This window comes from Ischnura elegans, chromosome 11 (assembly GCF_921293095.1).
Source record: "Ischnura elegans chromosome 11, ioIscEleg1.1, whole genome shotgun sequence".
NCBI lineage: Eukaryota > Metazoa > Arthropoda > Insecta > Odonata > Coenagrionidae > Ischnura > Ischnura elegans.
This window is the reverse complement of record NC_060256.1, coordinates 22,790,262-22,805,308: the sequence shown is the minus strand read 5'-3', so window position 1 is coordinate 22,805,308 and position 15,047 is coordinate 22,790,262. Positions and strand designations below refer to the sequence as shown.

General features: G+C 39.6%; 2 protein-coding genes across 3 annotated transcripts in view; one reads left to right on the top strand and one right to left on the bottom strand.

Annotated features, from left to right (window-relative positions):
* LOC124167792 (RNA helicase aquarius) overlaps positions 1-15,047 on the top strand; it is a 128,124-nt gene that overhangs the window by 56,320 nt on the left and 56,757 nt on the right. The gene's annotated exons all lie outside the window — the stretch shown is intronic.
* LOC124167795 (G-protein coupled receptor Mth2-like) overlaps positions 1-15,047 on the bottom strand; it is a 55,301-nt gene that overhangs the window by 24,475 nt on the left and 15,779 nt on the right. For both annotated transcript variants that reach the window (XM_046545822.1, XM_046545821.1), the window contains exon 2: positions 10,985-11,304. In XM_046545822.1, coding sequence (XP_046401778.1) covers positions 10,985-11,304 — 320 coding nt within the window. The remainder of the gene's footprint in view (positions 1-10,984; positions 11,305-15,047) is intronic.

Genomic DNA, 15,047 nt, shown 5'->3' with positions numbered 1-15,047 from the left:
TGCAGACGACTTTTATTCATGAAAATATCGTAAAAATTATGGCATGAAACGGCCTTGGTAACCATCAGTTGTTGATTTTTTACTCAACAGAGAGGATCACAATAAAATAAAGTTTGGATTCACGAGCGCATAACTTCGGAATACGCTCTTTTTCTTGCTCATAAGTGTGAAAAACATCAACAAAAACAAGATAAAATATCTATATATGCCCTACAAGGCCAGTTAGTTAAGGCCAGGTATATGGCAGTATTGTCAAATATTCCATCTATCATCTCTAAATTTTATTGATAGCTAAGAATAGTATGTAAAACATGTAATAATCAACTATAAAAATCATGTTCACAAAATAAAATTAATTTATTAGTTTATTATGTTTCTCCGATGCCATTAAAACCCGCATAAATAATAATCATTGGGAATTATTGTTGCGGCCAGGAAAAAATCTACATTATACACGTGAAAGATAAAAATCGCAGTTGGCGTAATTGCTGTGAAGACATTATATAACACGTTGAAAGGTTTTACCTACGTATTCTTAAACGTATGCTTAAAATTTGAAACAGCGGAAAGTAGTGTATCACTTAATTTTGATTTCCAATTAAATTTTCGTTATAATGGTTGATTTGGCTATGGACATATTGATGAATATTAGTCAACTTTTACAAGGGTATCATTATGCTAAGAATCCGATATTTCTTTATAAAATGATATATTCTAAATAAAAATGTCACAAAGGGAATTTCTATTAAATATCGCTGTGCCATCACGTGCGGGTAACCCTTCATTATATTTAAATTAATTAAGTTTTATTGTGGGTATTTCTATTAATAATAAATTATGGTTAATTCTATTTGGAAAATACGCACTTCCAGGTGGAAATAGAATTTATGGAACAAAGTTAACACAAAATTAATACCGGAGCGGAGCAGCATCATAGCAATTCGCTCCGCTCCGAGGAGCTCCGACATGCCCTCCACCCGAGTGCTCCGCTCCGACATTGCTCCGACCTACTCCGCTCCGCTCCGGCCGGAGCGGAGTGGAGTACCCCGGAGCAACAATGAAAATTCGCTCCGCTCCACTGCTGCTCCAGGTCCCTGGTTGTAATGCACAAAGTTTGACAAGGTTGAAAAATATCGGCCAAGAGTTATCAGTGTTCCATCGTGATTGAATTGTAAAAAGTGCTATTACGCTATCGATAAATGTCTAACAGTAGTGTAAAAATTGTCAGTGGCGTGCTAATCTCCGTTGTTCACCGTAGATATGACATTTCACGATCACGCTATTGAAATAAAAACTGTGTGTGAAGTTTGTTATTCCATTATTTCAACGAATAGTAGTGAGAAATGTCACCTGTGTCACTTGTGTGGGCTAATTTAAGGGTTTAAATCAGTGAATAAATAGTTGTATTCATCATAACGAGTTCTGTTATTGTAAGTTGTACGTGATGAATATAAGAATGTGATAGTGACATCCAGTTTTTGATAAGAGTATTTGCCTATTCCCCACTATATTTTTATGGTATATGCTAGAATATTGTTTATGGATTTACCTATATTATTGAAATAGGTTGTAGCTTGTGTGTGTGTGTTGGCAGCGGAACCGATTCGCGATCTCACATGTGGATTGTGTGCAGACTGTTTTGCTGTGAATTCGTACCGTAGGACGGATAGGACTACTTTCTCCGTTAATCCGGCGTTGCCAAATTCAACAGCACAGCTTACTCTAATGTCAACAGCACAGCTTACGATCGTTATCCTCCAGTATTACAAGTTTCTTTTACAACTCGATTTGCCGCCGACGTATAGCAATAATTTGTCTTAACAAATTCCATGAGGGTCGTGGCATCAATTTTTGGTGTCCTAAAAAAAGGCTGGTGTCCTAACACCCCATGCCACACGCCTTTTAGGCGGCTTGCGGGGTATTATGTAGACGTAGATGAATTTCAGGTGTACTATTCGAACGAGTGGCAACGTTATCATCCATTTTTCTGATAACCAAAACAAACGAAGTGAAACGCTTGTACTTCATCATCCCGATGCCGCATTATTAATATCCCAAGAAATAATCTAGGCACAATAGCAATAGGAAAACTTGCCCAAGAATAACAGAACAAAATAAAATGACGATGAGCGGCTAAATACTCCCTCAAAACAAATTTTACACCATGCGCTCAGCGTATTTCCCTACTCCATACGGTTGTTTAGGCACCTATGAGAGCACGCCTGGCCTCGGCAACGCTCGGGTGTCTTCGCGCAGTGGTCGGCTCAGAGAAAATTTTCTCGATTTTAAATGCAATTTTTTTATTTCTTTTGATGTTGAATGGAGAAACTGAAGGTATTTTTGCGACCTAATGTATCCATTTGACTTATTCAAAATAGTTTTTAGAGCAATCTACGACCCATGCAAGTTCCTCATTATCCAGTGGTGGTGAGGTTAGCCATTCGTGCCTAAAAACTTAACGATGATATTTAAATCTGAATTGCATTAAGGTGCTTGACCTTATCCTAGTCTGATATCCGAAATTCGCTAGGGCTCATGCAGTCTAATATCGTGCTATTCAGGCTTCTTACAATCTTATGTTAGTATTGGTGCACTGGATTCATCCATTTCAATCTACTTCAATATCTATGTCATTCTACGTCCTTTGGCGTCCTATAGTTCTTTTTCTCTTTTACTTATTAGCTCGATTTTTTTAAAAGTGCAAGTGCTTGTCCATTGATTTTCTTTTGTGGAATTTCCTTTCTCTGATTTACTGTTGTATTTACTGTGTCCAATTTCCGCCAACGAACCGTGTTCTTTTTTCTAGCATAGCAAAGACGTCATTTCATCTACCTTTATACATATTTCCTCTTTTCTCACTTCTTTCGATTCAGTATCTTTCGGTGTCACTTCAGAAATTATGGGACTATTGCGACCAACTGCAATCGTTCTCCTAATGAGGGTGAATACGGTGAGGATAATTGAGCTAAACTGGCATCATCACTCGTTGAAAAGCCCTAGAATTGTGTAATGCAGAGTTGGAATGCTGGAGTTCACGCACCATAACATCACTGAAATAAATTATGGTAAATTTATTCTCATTATTAGTGCTTTCTGCTGATGCGATGTTTTCTCCGCATGAAGTTGGACGGGATAACTCGTGAACAATAAAGTTTCCTCTTTAAAATACTGTAGTTAGAAACGCGACGACGTACGCATAAAAATAATTGAGGTTAAATATAACATGTCGAACTTCCGAAAATTAATAACTTCATCACAATCCGCGGAAATCTCCGTTCTCATGTCCGATTTCCACTACAAGTCGCCTGAATCAGTTAAATTTATTTATATGTTAAAATATTTCTTGGAGTGTAGGTCGTTAACCTGTATTAACATGTATTAAACGAGGTCAAGATAAGAAAAAAAAATAATTATTAAATTTATTTGAAATTTACCACGATAAAATTCAAGCAGATCTTCATAGTTCAAGTGTCGTCTGAAATTCCCAGTGATTCTTTTTAGCAGCTACATTTGGTAATGAATATCATATCCTGGGATGCGAGCATTTTCGATTTCATCGTGAAATGCATGACTCGGCACTGATAGTTATTTATTACCTTTTATTAATTTGGCGATTTGTCAAATCATTCTTCTAGTAAACCTTATACGATTAATTAATTAAGATTCACCATCAAGTCCAACAGCTACTTGAAAAAATGCCAACAAATTATCGATTCAATTTATAAGAGAAGGATTAAGCGGTCGTGATTGATGCTCGCGTCTGCTTCTTCACGTGATACTCGCGAATCAATCCCGCTGCGTGTCTTTTACGCAGATGCCTCCGTCTGGGTCGTGATCATCGTTTTCTTGATGGGCGTCGTGGAATTTTTATCGACTTGGTGAATGAATGCTGGCGGCTCTTTTCTTCTTGATGCACGATAAACTTGTTGTGCTGGAGGTCAGGAAGGCAGCTCGCTTACGTCGGCCTCCCTTTGACTATGTGGAAGTGGCATCGGTCAACTTTCGTTTCTTCTTTACGATCGGTGACCATTTGAGGTCAGGGAGAACTGTTGGATCTTTAAACAAGTCGTTCATTGAGCCATTCATTGCTGGAGTAAACTAAGATGACTTGATCAGGGTGTCCGGCGATCGGGGAAATCTGGAATTGTGCTGGGATTTTTATTCCCTGGAATTATGAATGAATTATTTATGAATTTTTGCTCCAACAGGGAATTTCATCATCTTTTATTTCAAATTCATTTCGCATAAAATTTTGCCAGTTCAACTTCTATTTTCTGGCCTAAAATGTTTTTGTCGTAATTTTAAGTGCAGCAACTTGGTAGAATTTTTACAGCCGCATCGAAACGTGAAATGTCAGTCAAGAAAACATAATCCAAATTTCTAGCCTCAAGTAAGATTCAAAAACACTAAGGATCCCAGGTGACGTAAGCATCTACTGAGGAGGTCGAAGCAGCTTCTTATGGATTCCATTGAATAAATTTAAATTTTACTTGCAACGTGTGTTAACCAATTTATTTCTTGTCCTTGAAAAACATAAAGATAATATTATTTAAAAGTTTTGAAGTAATTTTGGGTGTTTTAAAATTACTATCCATCGCAGTAATCACGTTCGATTAACTTGGAATTTTGTAAAATTCTCCTGAAAAACCGTGAATTACGTATGAATTTTTCTGTTCTGATTTTCTGGACACCCTTCGATGTAAATGGACCGTTTTCGTAGAAGTGAGTCCTTTACGTTAACGGCCAGTCGCGCGCCTCATACGGTCTCTCATTGAGCTTCTAAACTATGTCCGCATTTGTTCTAGTTATGTGACCTTTGAGCCCAAGTGAGTAGTGACACGAAGTGCCGTAAACTTTGGCTAATACCGCTAACATGTCTTCTTCTACCTGGGCCCTGAATATGCTAAGATTCGTATAGCGTGTTGTTGGAAGGTTAACAAACAAATAAGTGAATGAGCGGTACTATTTCGCACTCGTCAGGCCATTCCTTTAAAATACAGCTGGTATATGGGATCCGGCGCAGAAAAATGTAATCAGTGAACTTAATAAAAAAAACAGTGGAAAGCAGCGGGATTCTTCAAATGTTTCTTTTCGCGATTCTTCAAAAAAGCCTTTTTCACGAATTAGACTGGGAGTCGCTTTATATATGTCCGAACGCATAGATTGAGGAATTCCTTTTTTCCTATTTCTTCCTTTTTTGTTACTGCTGGAGTTCCACGTGCCTATTTAGGATTGCGAGATGCTGTGTAGATGAATTTGGGATGAATGGGGCTTCCTTAGTAGCCTAATTAGTTTAGGAGCCCGGGGCGAATTCCAGTTTAATTGGTTCGGGTCCAAATCAAGGCGAATGGAGTTAACTCTTTGAAATGATCGTGCTGACCTTCGGTAACGTTCATGCTCCCTCCGAAGCTGTATATCACAACACTTAACCTCTCCCTTATCTTTCATATCCAACACCCTAACACTCCCAACCCTTTAAAATGGGCTTCAAAGTCTATTCTTGGATGGAATCGTATGGTTTTCATGGTTTTATGTCCGCCGAACGTGCTCGGCGAGACTCGGAAGTCAAGCTAGCGAAACGCGCTGTATAAGCCACGGGGGAAACTGTAGTCGTTAAACACGAGAAGACTGCATTCTTTGCCAGCTGGGCATAATCCTTAATGCATAGTTATGCCTCACCGAACCTGACGTCAACTCCTTGCGGCGGCGCCTTATGAATTGCTAACACACTTCTTCTGGTGTCATTTATTACCGCGCCTAACCGACGAAATTAACTCGAGAATCGCACTGCGATCGGGAACATTCCGCTGAGCGATAACGCTCCTCGTGGCATCCATCCTGATGATTCCCATGAACGAATGGTGTTGTGTTATTTCCTCCGAGCCAGTCTCCTTTTCTTCCCGTGGCTATTTTGGAATGTGGGTTATCTATGAGCTGACGGCATAAAATGCTATATTTATTGATTGACAGTGGAGGATGGGTAGTTGTAAAAAATTGATGGCCCTGTGAGACTCCCTTAAGGAATTTCAAACGCGGAGATCGTGTTATGATTTGGATTCGTATTTCACCCTCTCTTCAGCTGTGATTTCTGTCATAATATGTTTTTTTAGTGGTAGACATTTCTTCCTGGATTGAATCCGATAAATAATATAAATGACTTCGGTGTGAAATATCTCTATTAGTTTGTAGTCCTATTTAGCGTGTCTGCCCTTTAACATTTCGTTGGTTAAACGAAATAGGGTGGCGTCACTAATTGACTGAAATGAAGTTTAGAAGTGTATCTCCTAAGTATAGGAATAAATTCGCCGAGGAATTGAAATCAATTTGGTGTAAAAATAAATTGAATTTGGAATAAATATCATCGAGGCGGGTTTTTTTGTTGGTTAGGCCATCATAGGAGCGGAGAATGTGTCTGGGTGATTCTTTACACTGACGATGGTTTTCCAGCCAACTGAAAATCAAGTTTCGGTGATTTTAATTAACATTTGTATTGGCTTTTGGAGATACACTCCTAAGTGTCATTTCGTTGGTTCGGAAACGGCCGAAATACCAGCTACTGCGTAATTAATCGTAACCCCTAAACCTCTGACGCCAATACTTAGGCTTTTGCTTATTGCGCACCTTCCCATTATCAATTCACCTCACCTATTCCCATGATACCTTTTCATGTCCAAAATTGCTTATTTTTTGTTTTGTTTCAGATTACCCTATTTATGCATTGTTATTCCAAGCATTTATTGTTCTGTTTGGGATGTGTCATTCTGATAACTTATAGATGTCACTCCCGTTATTGCTGTCATTTGTAGACCTGCATTTCCTTTTAAAGGCTTTCGAAGCGTTAATTTTTTTCTGACATCCATTTTCGAGTTTCCTACTGCGAAGAGATTTTTTACCGACACTTAGCGCTTCATTTTTCTTGCTGAGAACATTTTCTATTTGCTGAGAAATTGTCATTATTCATTCCTGTCTTCGTTTCTCTGTTGCTCAGCTCAGTGATGGGAAAAGCATTTTTTTTAATGTAATCAAAGTCGATTGCTCGGGTCAATTTGTAATTAATGACAATAACCTTTAATTTCCTTTCATGTATATGATACAATCGTTGTCAGTATTTACTCTAACAGGAAGTGCTGACAAGAAAACCATTATTTTAATTGTTATTCCGAGTATTTCTGAAAATAGAATGTATTTTGTTTGATTTAGGCACTAAAGGCATGAGTAAATATGATCTACCTAATATTTATCATGTGGGTAAGGTTAATGTTGTAGTAACTGCCTTCCGATCAGCGCGCGTGCAATTCAAATTTTCACTTTTGATTACTCAAGTGTAACGAATAATCGCACTAGCTTTAGAGTAGATTACAAGTAAAAATAACCAAATTTGTAATGATTATCATGAATCGCTAATCGGTTACTTTTACTTCGTTTCCTTTTTCAACATGGCCGCTGGTCGAAAATTTGAATCAAACGGGTGAGTGTTTATTTTGTGCTTTCGTTTTTGTGGCCTCTCTTGGCTTGTATGTATCACTTGCGGTGTCCTTTCCTAGTGTCCTTCACAACTATTGATTACATGTTATTATATTTGAGAAGGCTAGGTGCCGTAACAAACGTACAATTAAAATTGTAATGTGGGTGAGGATTAGTGACCATTTGAAGAGGAGAAAAGCCAGGTCATGGTTTTATAATTAGGTTCCAGAATTAGGAGGGACTGGAAAATTCAATATACATCTACATATTACCCCGCAAGCCGCCTAAAAAGGTGTGTGGCAGGGGGTGTTAGGACACCAGCCGCCTACTTATAAAAAATTCTCAAACAAAAATTACGACTAGCATTTATTAAAGTCCTTTATGGTTCGGGGGAAAACGATTCCCCATATCTATCCGTTCGGCAAAACATCTCTCTTAATTTATCGCTTCTATCGGACCTGGAAATAGTGTGGCTCCAATATTATGTTCTCATTGTCGCTGTGAAAGATATCTATTCTCAATTGTTCAAGCAATCTAAGCCTAGCGCGCAGCCTCCGAGTCTCCTGCGGCTCCCAGCCTAATGCGCTTAACATTTGGGTAGCGCTGTCGGTACGCCCAAAGCAGAGCTGTAGGCGTATATACAGAAATATAGGCGTGGGTTTGTAAAAATAGTATAGAATATTACGGTTTTGTCTCAGTTATTTATATCAGACGAATTTCCACCAAGTTTACTCGTCGGCCATTGACCTGCTTAGGCATTGAAAGAAAGTCGGAAAATTGAAAAGGAGAGTTGGTGTGAACCATGTTAACAGAAGACCCTTTTTCTTCTAAAATGCTACGTGCTCTGTGAATTTTCCGCGATTTTTCGAGCAACTGGCCGAAAAATATATTAAGTGCTGGATTAATTTGGACGAATGTTGTTCTTTTCTCTTTGAACCGTGAATTTTTGCCGATTGTCAAGTCTAGCAGTGCTACCACATGCATATCATGCGGTGAAGGGATATCCTGCCGTAATGAGCTTATTAATATTATTTATGATCGATTCAAGGGCAAATATTCTCTTTGCCTTCAGTTTCAATGAGTGTGCCAGTGATTAGTAAATTGTGTTTTTTTTCATTGTGAGATCTACTGCTATAAGGGGACTTCTTTGTTATATTTGGACCGGAGTGGAATGAGGTCATGTTTCCGATGCGATTTTTTGCCTCTGTGTGGTTTCTTGGAAGATTAAATATGCCCTAGTATTACTTTTGGAGTGAATTGATGTTCTTTGGGAGGCTGAGGAATTTATTGCGTCGTAAAAGTTGCATGACATATTACGGAGCGCCTGTTAAACGCTGAATATAGCTTTATCACCTTGTCCCTGGTCCTGCGCAAAGAATCGGGTAATATTTTTGCGTTAGTATTTATTCGTCTTATGACCATCGTAGCAGCAAACGGAAGTAAATTATCAAATTATGCGGTAGTTAATGGTGGCTTCTTTCAAATAATCTCAATTATTTTATGCTACTGGTTAATTAATTTTATGGCTCTAGCGCAAAGAATAAGAATGAGTTTCTTTCAAGGAAAATTATACGCAAATGATTCGTGGATGTCATCCAGGAATAAGTCTTCTATTTTGTAAATAGTTAGGAAAGCCCTTGTAACATGTGACCTTTTTCAAGTCTTTTTATGCGCAATGTATCACTTTAACGTTGGAAAAGATAATGATGTATCCCTTTGCTCATAAAAAACTAAACACCCGTAGCTTTGACTTTTACGGGAGCCATGGATGAATACCCATTTTATATTAATACTCAAACCATTGGGTATTTACCGGGGCCACATATTATTGTGGGCCTTTCTCCTATAGCAGCGTTTCCCAACCGATTGTACGCGTACCAGGGGGTATGCTGTATGCGAAGAACCAGGGGGTACGCCGAAAATAATCAGTAATGGGGGGCGCAAGGAACTATGTATCTCTTAACCAGGAAATGTGTATACATATTAAGTATATGGGGTATTTAAAACATAGTTTCTATTTATACAATTATTTATAGCTAAAAGTGTCACCAACCCGTAGTGAAATTATGTAATAAAATGTGCATGTTACATTTTTGGGGGTAAAATATTAGTCGCATACGTATAGAGGGATTCGGGAGGAAAAAAGGCTGGGAACCGCTGTCGTATGGGCGTCATTGTTTTTCCTCTGGAATGTGAAGGGAGGATTACCCTATGCCGTCCCATAAAACTCTATACCAAGGCAGGCCATTGTCTCTCGTAAGAATAGAAATAACACACAACTAATTTATTTGGCGGTTTGGCAGATATAAGCTCCGATAGGGCAATGAAATCTAGCGTTAAACATATATTGCACGGTGTTCAATTCACATGCCTTGGTATACCAAAAGACAAAATCCATGAGGTATGGTGAGTGAAGGGAAGGAATAGTGTAGGAATCGTAGAAAAGGAGTGAATTTATTAAAAGGGAGTAGGTTTTATTGCGAACGAATATTGGAAAGTCATAATTGGGAGGATAGGCAGGCTAAGGTAGTCGCCAAATGCTGTGTGTAAATCCCCCCCTTAACCGGTAGAATACTTAAATTAGAATAACGCATGTATGAATACTCAGACTTCTAGATATAATTCTGGCCCACTTACTCATGGGAAGGATATGCTAATGTGTTTCATTCCTATGTTTGGGATGTGGGAATATTACCTTATATCCGTTACCCCAGAGCCAATACTTTAGTCCCTTACGTGAATCAAACAATTTAAAATATTCCACAACTGATTTATATGGAGATTTGGAGGATTTCTATGCTTTTTGGACAAGTAAATGTGGTTTAGAATACAATACAGTGGTGAATAATGTTTTCTTGGAACTCCAAAAAGGATCGACCGAAAGTCAGTCTGATTGATTTTTTCATTCGCCCACTGTTCTCGAAACAATTGAATGCTGGTCGCTATACACCGCCGTGCATCATGGGAGCAGTTTAAGACTGAAGTTCGTCCGGGCATGGCCGACTCCCGTGCATTATTTTAAATTGGAAAGTGCGAAACATTAAATTGATAGGATAGTGAATTAGTGGAAATGACAGTGAGGGGCAAAACCTGCCTTATTGGAGCATTTTTATTTTCAAGCAGTAATCTCTTTCGAATCATAAAAATTCAATTTATAAAAACTGTCATTCGTGCGATTTCCGAATTTATTAGAAATTAGGTCCTCCTTATGGCCGGTTTACACGGTACACGGAGTTGCGCAATCTGGCGTACGTGCGAAGGCGCAATCAAAGTTGCGACGTGTAAAGCAGCGAATTGCTAGAACACATGCGAGAATGCGTGGATGCGAGACGGCAAAAGAGTCCCTGTTCTAATTTCGTACATGCATTCGCGCAATTCCACGCCATTTTAGAAATTAATGCAGCTCTAACCTGCGCAATTCCGTGCCCCGTGTGAAAGGACCTTTAAGATGGCCAGATGGGCAATATCTTGGCTGCGCTTGAGGGGGTATGTTTTGTTCGGAGTCGTCGCGTTGCCTCACCTGACACGATGCAGCCAGTTTGGCGTATGTAGTAGCCCATGAACTGAATCATGGAGAGGGTGAAGAAGCCGATGAGCTGACTTAGCACGGTGGACATGATGCAGCGTCCTTGCAGGTCCCTCAGCTCAGGGAGGAGCAGGTAGACGGAGAGGGTGATGAGGAGGAAGAAGGCCGAGATGCCCTCCAGGGTGCCGTACATGATCCTCCAGAAATCCGATTCCACCATGCGACCCTCCGTGTCCCCGGCGAAGCAAACGAACGCCACCTCGTGGTCAGTCGGCTCGCTCACATTATCCCTCTTCATCCTCGACACGCAGTACCTGTTGAGCCGGAAGAAAATATCATCGATTTATCACGTGAGGCGTTTAGGGGGGGAGGGGGCCCAGCCGATTTTTATTTTTAAAGAAAGAGAACCACGTACAGCATACAGTTGCCATTTTATAGTGGCGAGGTAACAATACATAAATTAGAGGACGAAGACGCAATATAGCAAGTAGAAAACAATAATTACATTTTTGCTAACGGCTTCAGGGTGCAGCTGCGTGTTGCGCTTTGTCGTGCAAGCTTTCGCGTCCGTTGCAGGGCGCATCATCAATCGCCTGATGATGCGCCCTGTAACGGACGCGAAAGCTTGCACGACAAAGCGCAACACGCAGCTGCACCCGGAAGCCGTTAGCAACGATGCCCCTCGCTGCGAAAACCTACGTTCAAAAATAATTACATTTACAAAAACAAAAGGACAACAAGAATCTGCAGGTACCGCCTACTTCGGTGACAGATAGGATAGGGAAAGGCTTTTGAAGGATTTCAATGGAAGTGCAAAGGGGTCGACGTGTGGAGGGAGTGAGTTCAACACAGAAGTAATGCGGTTGAAAAACGAAAGTTTAGTGAGTGAACGTCTAGGAATGGGCATGTGGATTAGGGGATGAGAACGGGTCGGGCGGGGTGGAACTTCAACATTGATAAAAGAGATCAATTCAGAGCAGTCGATGGTGGAATGGAGAATCTTAAGTTTTAAATCAGCTGTGAGCCTATGGGTAGTGAGATTAGGGATGAAGAGGGAGGAGAGAATAGCATTAGTGGACATGTTGCGTAAATGCGGTAATCAAGTCCAGGGATGAGATTTTCACCCATTCTCTGAGCAGTGCCGTAAATGAAGTATACATTTTCTTCAAAGTATCCCATATCTATATTGAATTATCATTACCTCTTATATCCTCTAAAATAACATCACCAACTACTGAAAATATGTGGGAGCATACCTTTCCGTTCTTTTGCACTTTGTCTTATTTAACTCCTCCACATTTCCGAAGCCAGGATCAATGTATTCCAACAATTCTTATTGATTAGATCAGCCGCCAGGTTGATTTGATCAGTCGTACAGACCAAGCAAAGTGATATCCTCTCCTGTTAAGACTATAGGTGTTCATCTCACCTCGGCCTTACGGTCATGAGGTGCCAATAGAGTTGTATTCTTTAATTAAATGAGGCGTTTACGGGAGGGGGGTGTGGGGGTCAAGCCGATTCTCACCCAATCTCACGTGGGGTAATGGGGCGATTGTCACGTAATTTTTTCCGCAAGAAACAGCGTAAATTGCGATCTTAGTCATCTTAAATACTAGTCTTAAGTATTCAAAAATAAAAATAATTAATAAAATTGATTCTTTTTAATAAGTCCAACGCATTGGAGCATAAATTAACGTATTTAAACTGAAGATACGCATTTTACAACAATCTCGCGTGAGATTAGAGGGAGTGCGTCGAGCCAAATCTCACGATATCTCACTGACGAGGGAGGGAGCGGGAGGTACAAAAATCGCCGAAATCGCCTATCGTAATTAATGAACGACCCCTTATAGTGTTGCTAGGAATCATGGAATGTCTACCCAGCAAGCAGTCTCAATTGTGGTGTGGTGGGGGTTTTAGGACTCCTAACAGCCGTTGAACAAATAATGAGGCGATCCTCGGACTGATTTGACGACTTACATTTGCACTTGCACGACGACCATTCCTTGTAGCATTTATTGTTTTATTCCTTTACTGTTCAATGAGAAGCGGTTGGGATAATTTTCCTCGTATTTTAAGCATCATCGCGGGATAGGGGGAATAGCTTAATGTCAAGTCTGAAAACAAATTGTCACGATCCAGTGAGATTGCGACGCAGGTGATAGCTAATTATCGACCTTATCGCCATTTATCGGGTAATAATTCTTTTGAGAAGCCACAGCTTCTAATTGCTTTCCTCCACTGTCAAGTGCTTGGGTGCTTCGAAGACGATAATAATACAGCTTTTCCCACCGAACAGGGATCACCGAACACTTTCTAAATGGCTATTCAAACCATCATAACCCAATGTTGCTTCTAAGTAACACCATAAAATGTATACATTTTCAGCTCTATTCATGAAAGATTTAAACTACGTGTTACAACGGGAGAAAAACAAAATCGTAGACCTTTCCGTTCGGCAAAGCATCTGCATCGTTTTATTGTTTCTGTAGGAACTGGAAGTACAGTGCGATACTGAGATGATGTACTACGTGTCTATCTGAATAATATCTCCAGTCGTAAGTGCTTTAGCGATCTAAGCAAGCCAAGCGCGTAGTGTCCGTGCCTCAAGCGGCTCCCAGATCCCTAATTCATGTGAAAAATGTGTTTGGCTCCCTGTATGCTCTTAGCTGTATCTGAGGAATCTCGCAACATTCCCTTGTACTGTATTAGGTTCACAATTTACCTTTTTCTACGCCGTATCACATATCCTCGCCGCCGATTTCTTTGCCTTAATCGTTTGAAATCCTTACCACCACACGCTTGACCCAACCTAGCTTCCTCTGGGCTGTACTACAAATATTCCTTGTGAGTTTTTTTGTAGATTTAAACGATAGGTTTGAAGATTTCGCACGCATAATTAAGCAACCGTGTTTTCGTCTGATTAAGGACTTTCGTCTTTGACCCTGAAAGATGCCGTAAATACGATTTTGAAATTATATCAACGCTGTATAAAAACAGTTTACTCGCTTTTTTAGTGCATATATGTTCTGATTGCACCGTATTATATTATTTTTTATCCCATCCGCTGGATGCGTATTTTATTTTATTGTCCCCAACATATTCTACAAGAAATTTCTCTCATTCGAACTTGTCAGCTTAAATCTGGCACCATATCTTGACTTATATAAAAAAGGACAGTGATCCCTGCCATTGACGCCATCCCTGAACTTCTTCGCAAAAATATTTCTTGATGTTATTAATGATTTATCAATTTCATTAATGTGGTGTAAACGAAAAGGTAAACATTATATACCGTAGGTAGACACTCAAAGTATTATATAACATTTTGTCATTACCTTTTCAGAATTGTATGTACCTACTTGTCTGTCTCAGAAAGATTTTTTGAGGGCCTGGATATTGATATACTCATGCATATATGTATGTTACTTCTACTGTAGCTGCTCGACGGCTGGAAGGATTTTAATGAAAGCACATCTAGTTTGACTCGTTGCGTTTTGAGATTGTTCTAGGCTTTGTATCTCCGGAAGTCAAGTATTCTGTATAACCTTAGGTGGCTTGTGTTTATTTTTTAACGTCCTGTGTCGTATGCTTCATGCAATTCACCTGTGAACTGCGCGGTGGTAGATTTCACGGGGTCCGTCAGATAACAAAGTTTTTTTTTTTGCTCGACTGTATAAAAATCCTCGGTATCTACACTTTTCCGGGAATGTGATTGATTGCCCCTAGAGTTAGATTTTATGTTACAGATGACTTTGATTTTCCTGAGGAATATATTTCAATCATTATGTTTCGCGCAAATTTTATGTTCATCATTCAATACTCCTTCGTGAGTCAATCTCCGAAGATGTTTTGAATGCATTCAAAGGATATTTTGCATAGCTATTTACTTTATGTTTTAAACTCTGAATGCCTGAAGCTTTGATGGCTCATAACGTTCGCGGGGGTGATTCTGGTTCTCCTCCTGGACAATAATTTCATCTCTGCCGATGTCTTTGTGGGAATGAATAAATACAGTAATTGTTAATTATCATAATATGCTCCTTTGTCAAATTCG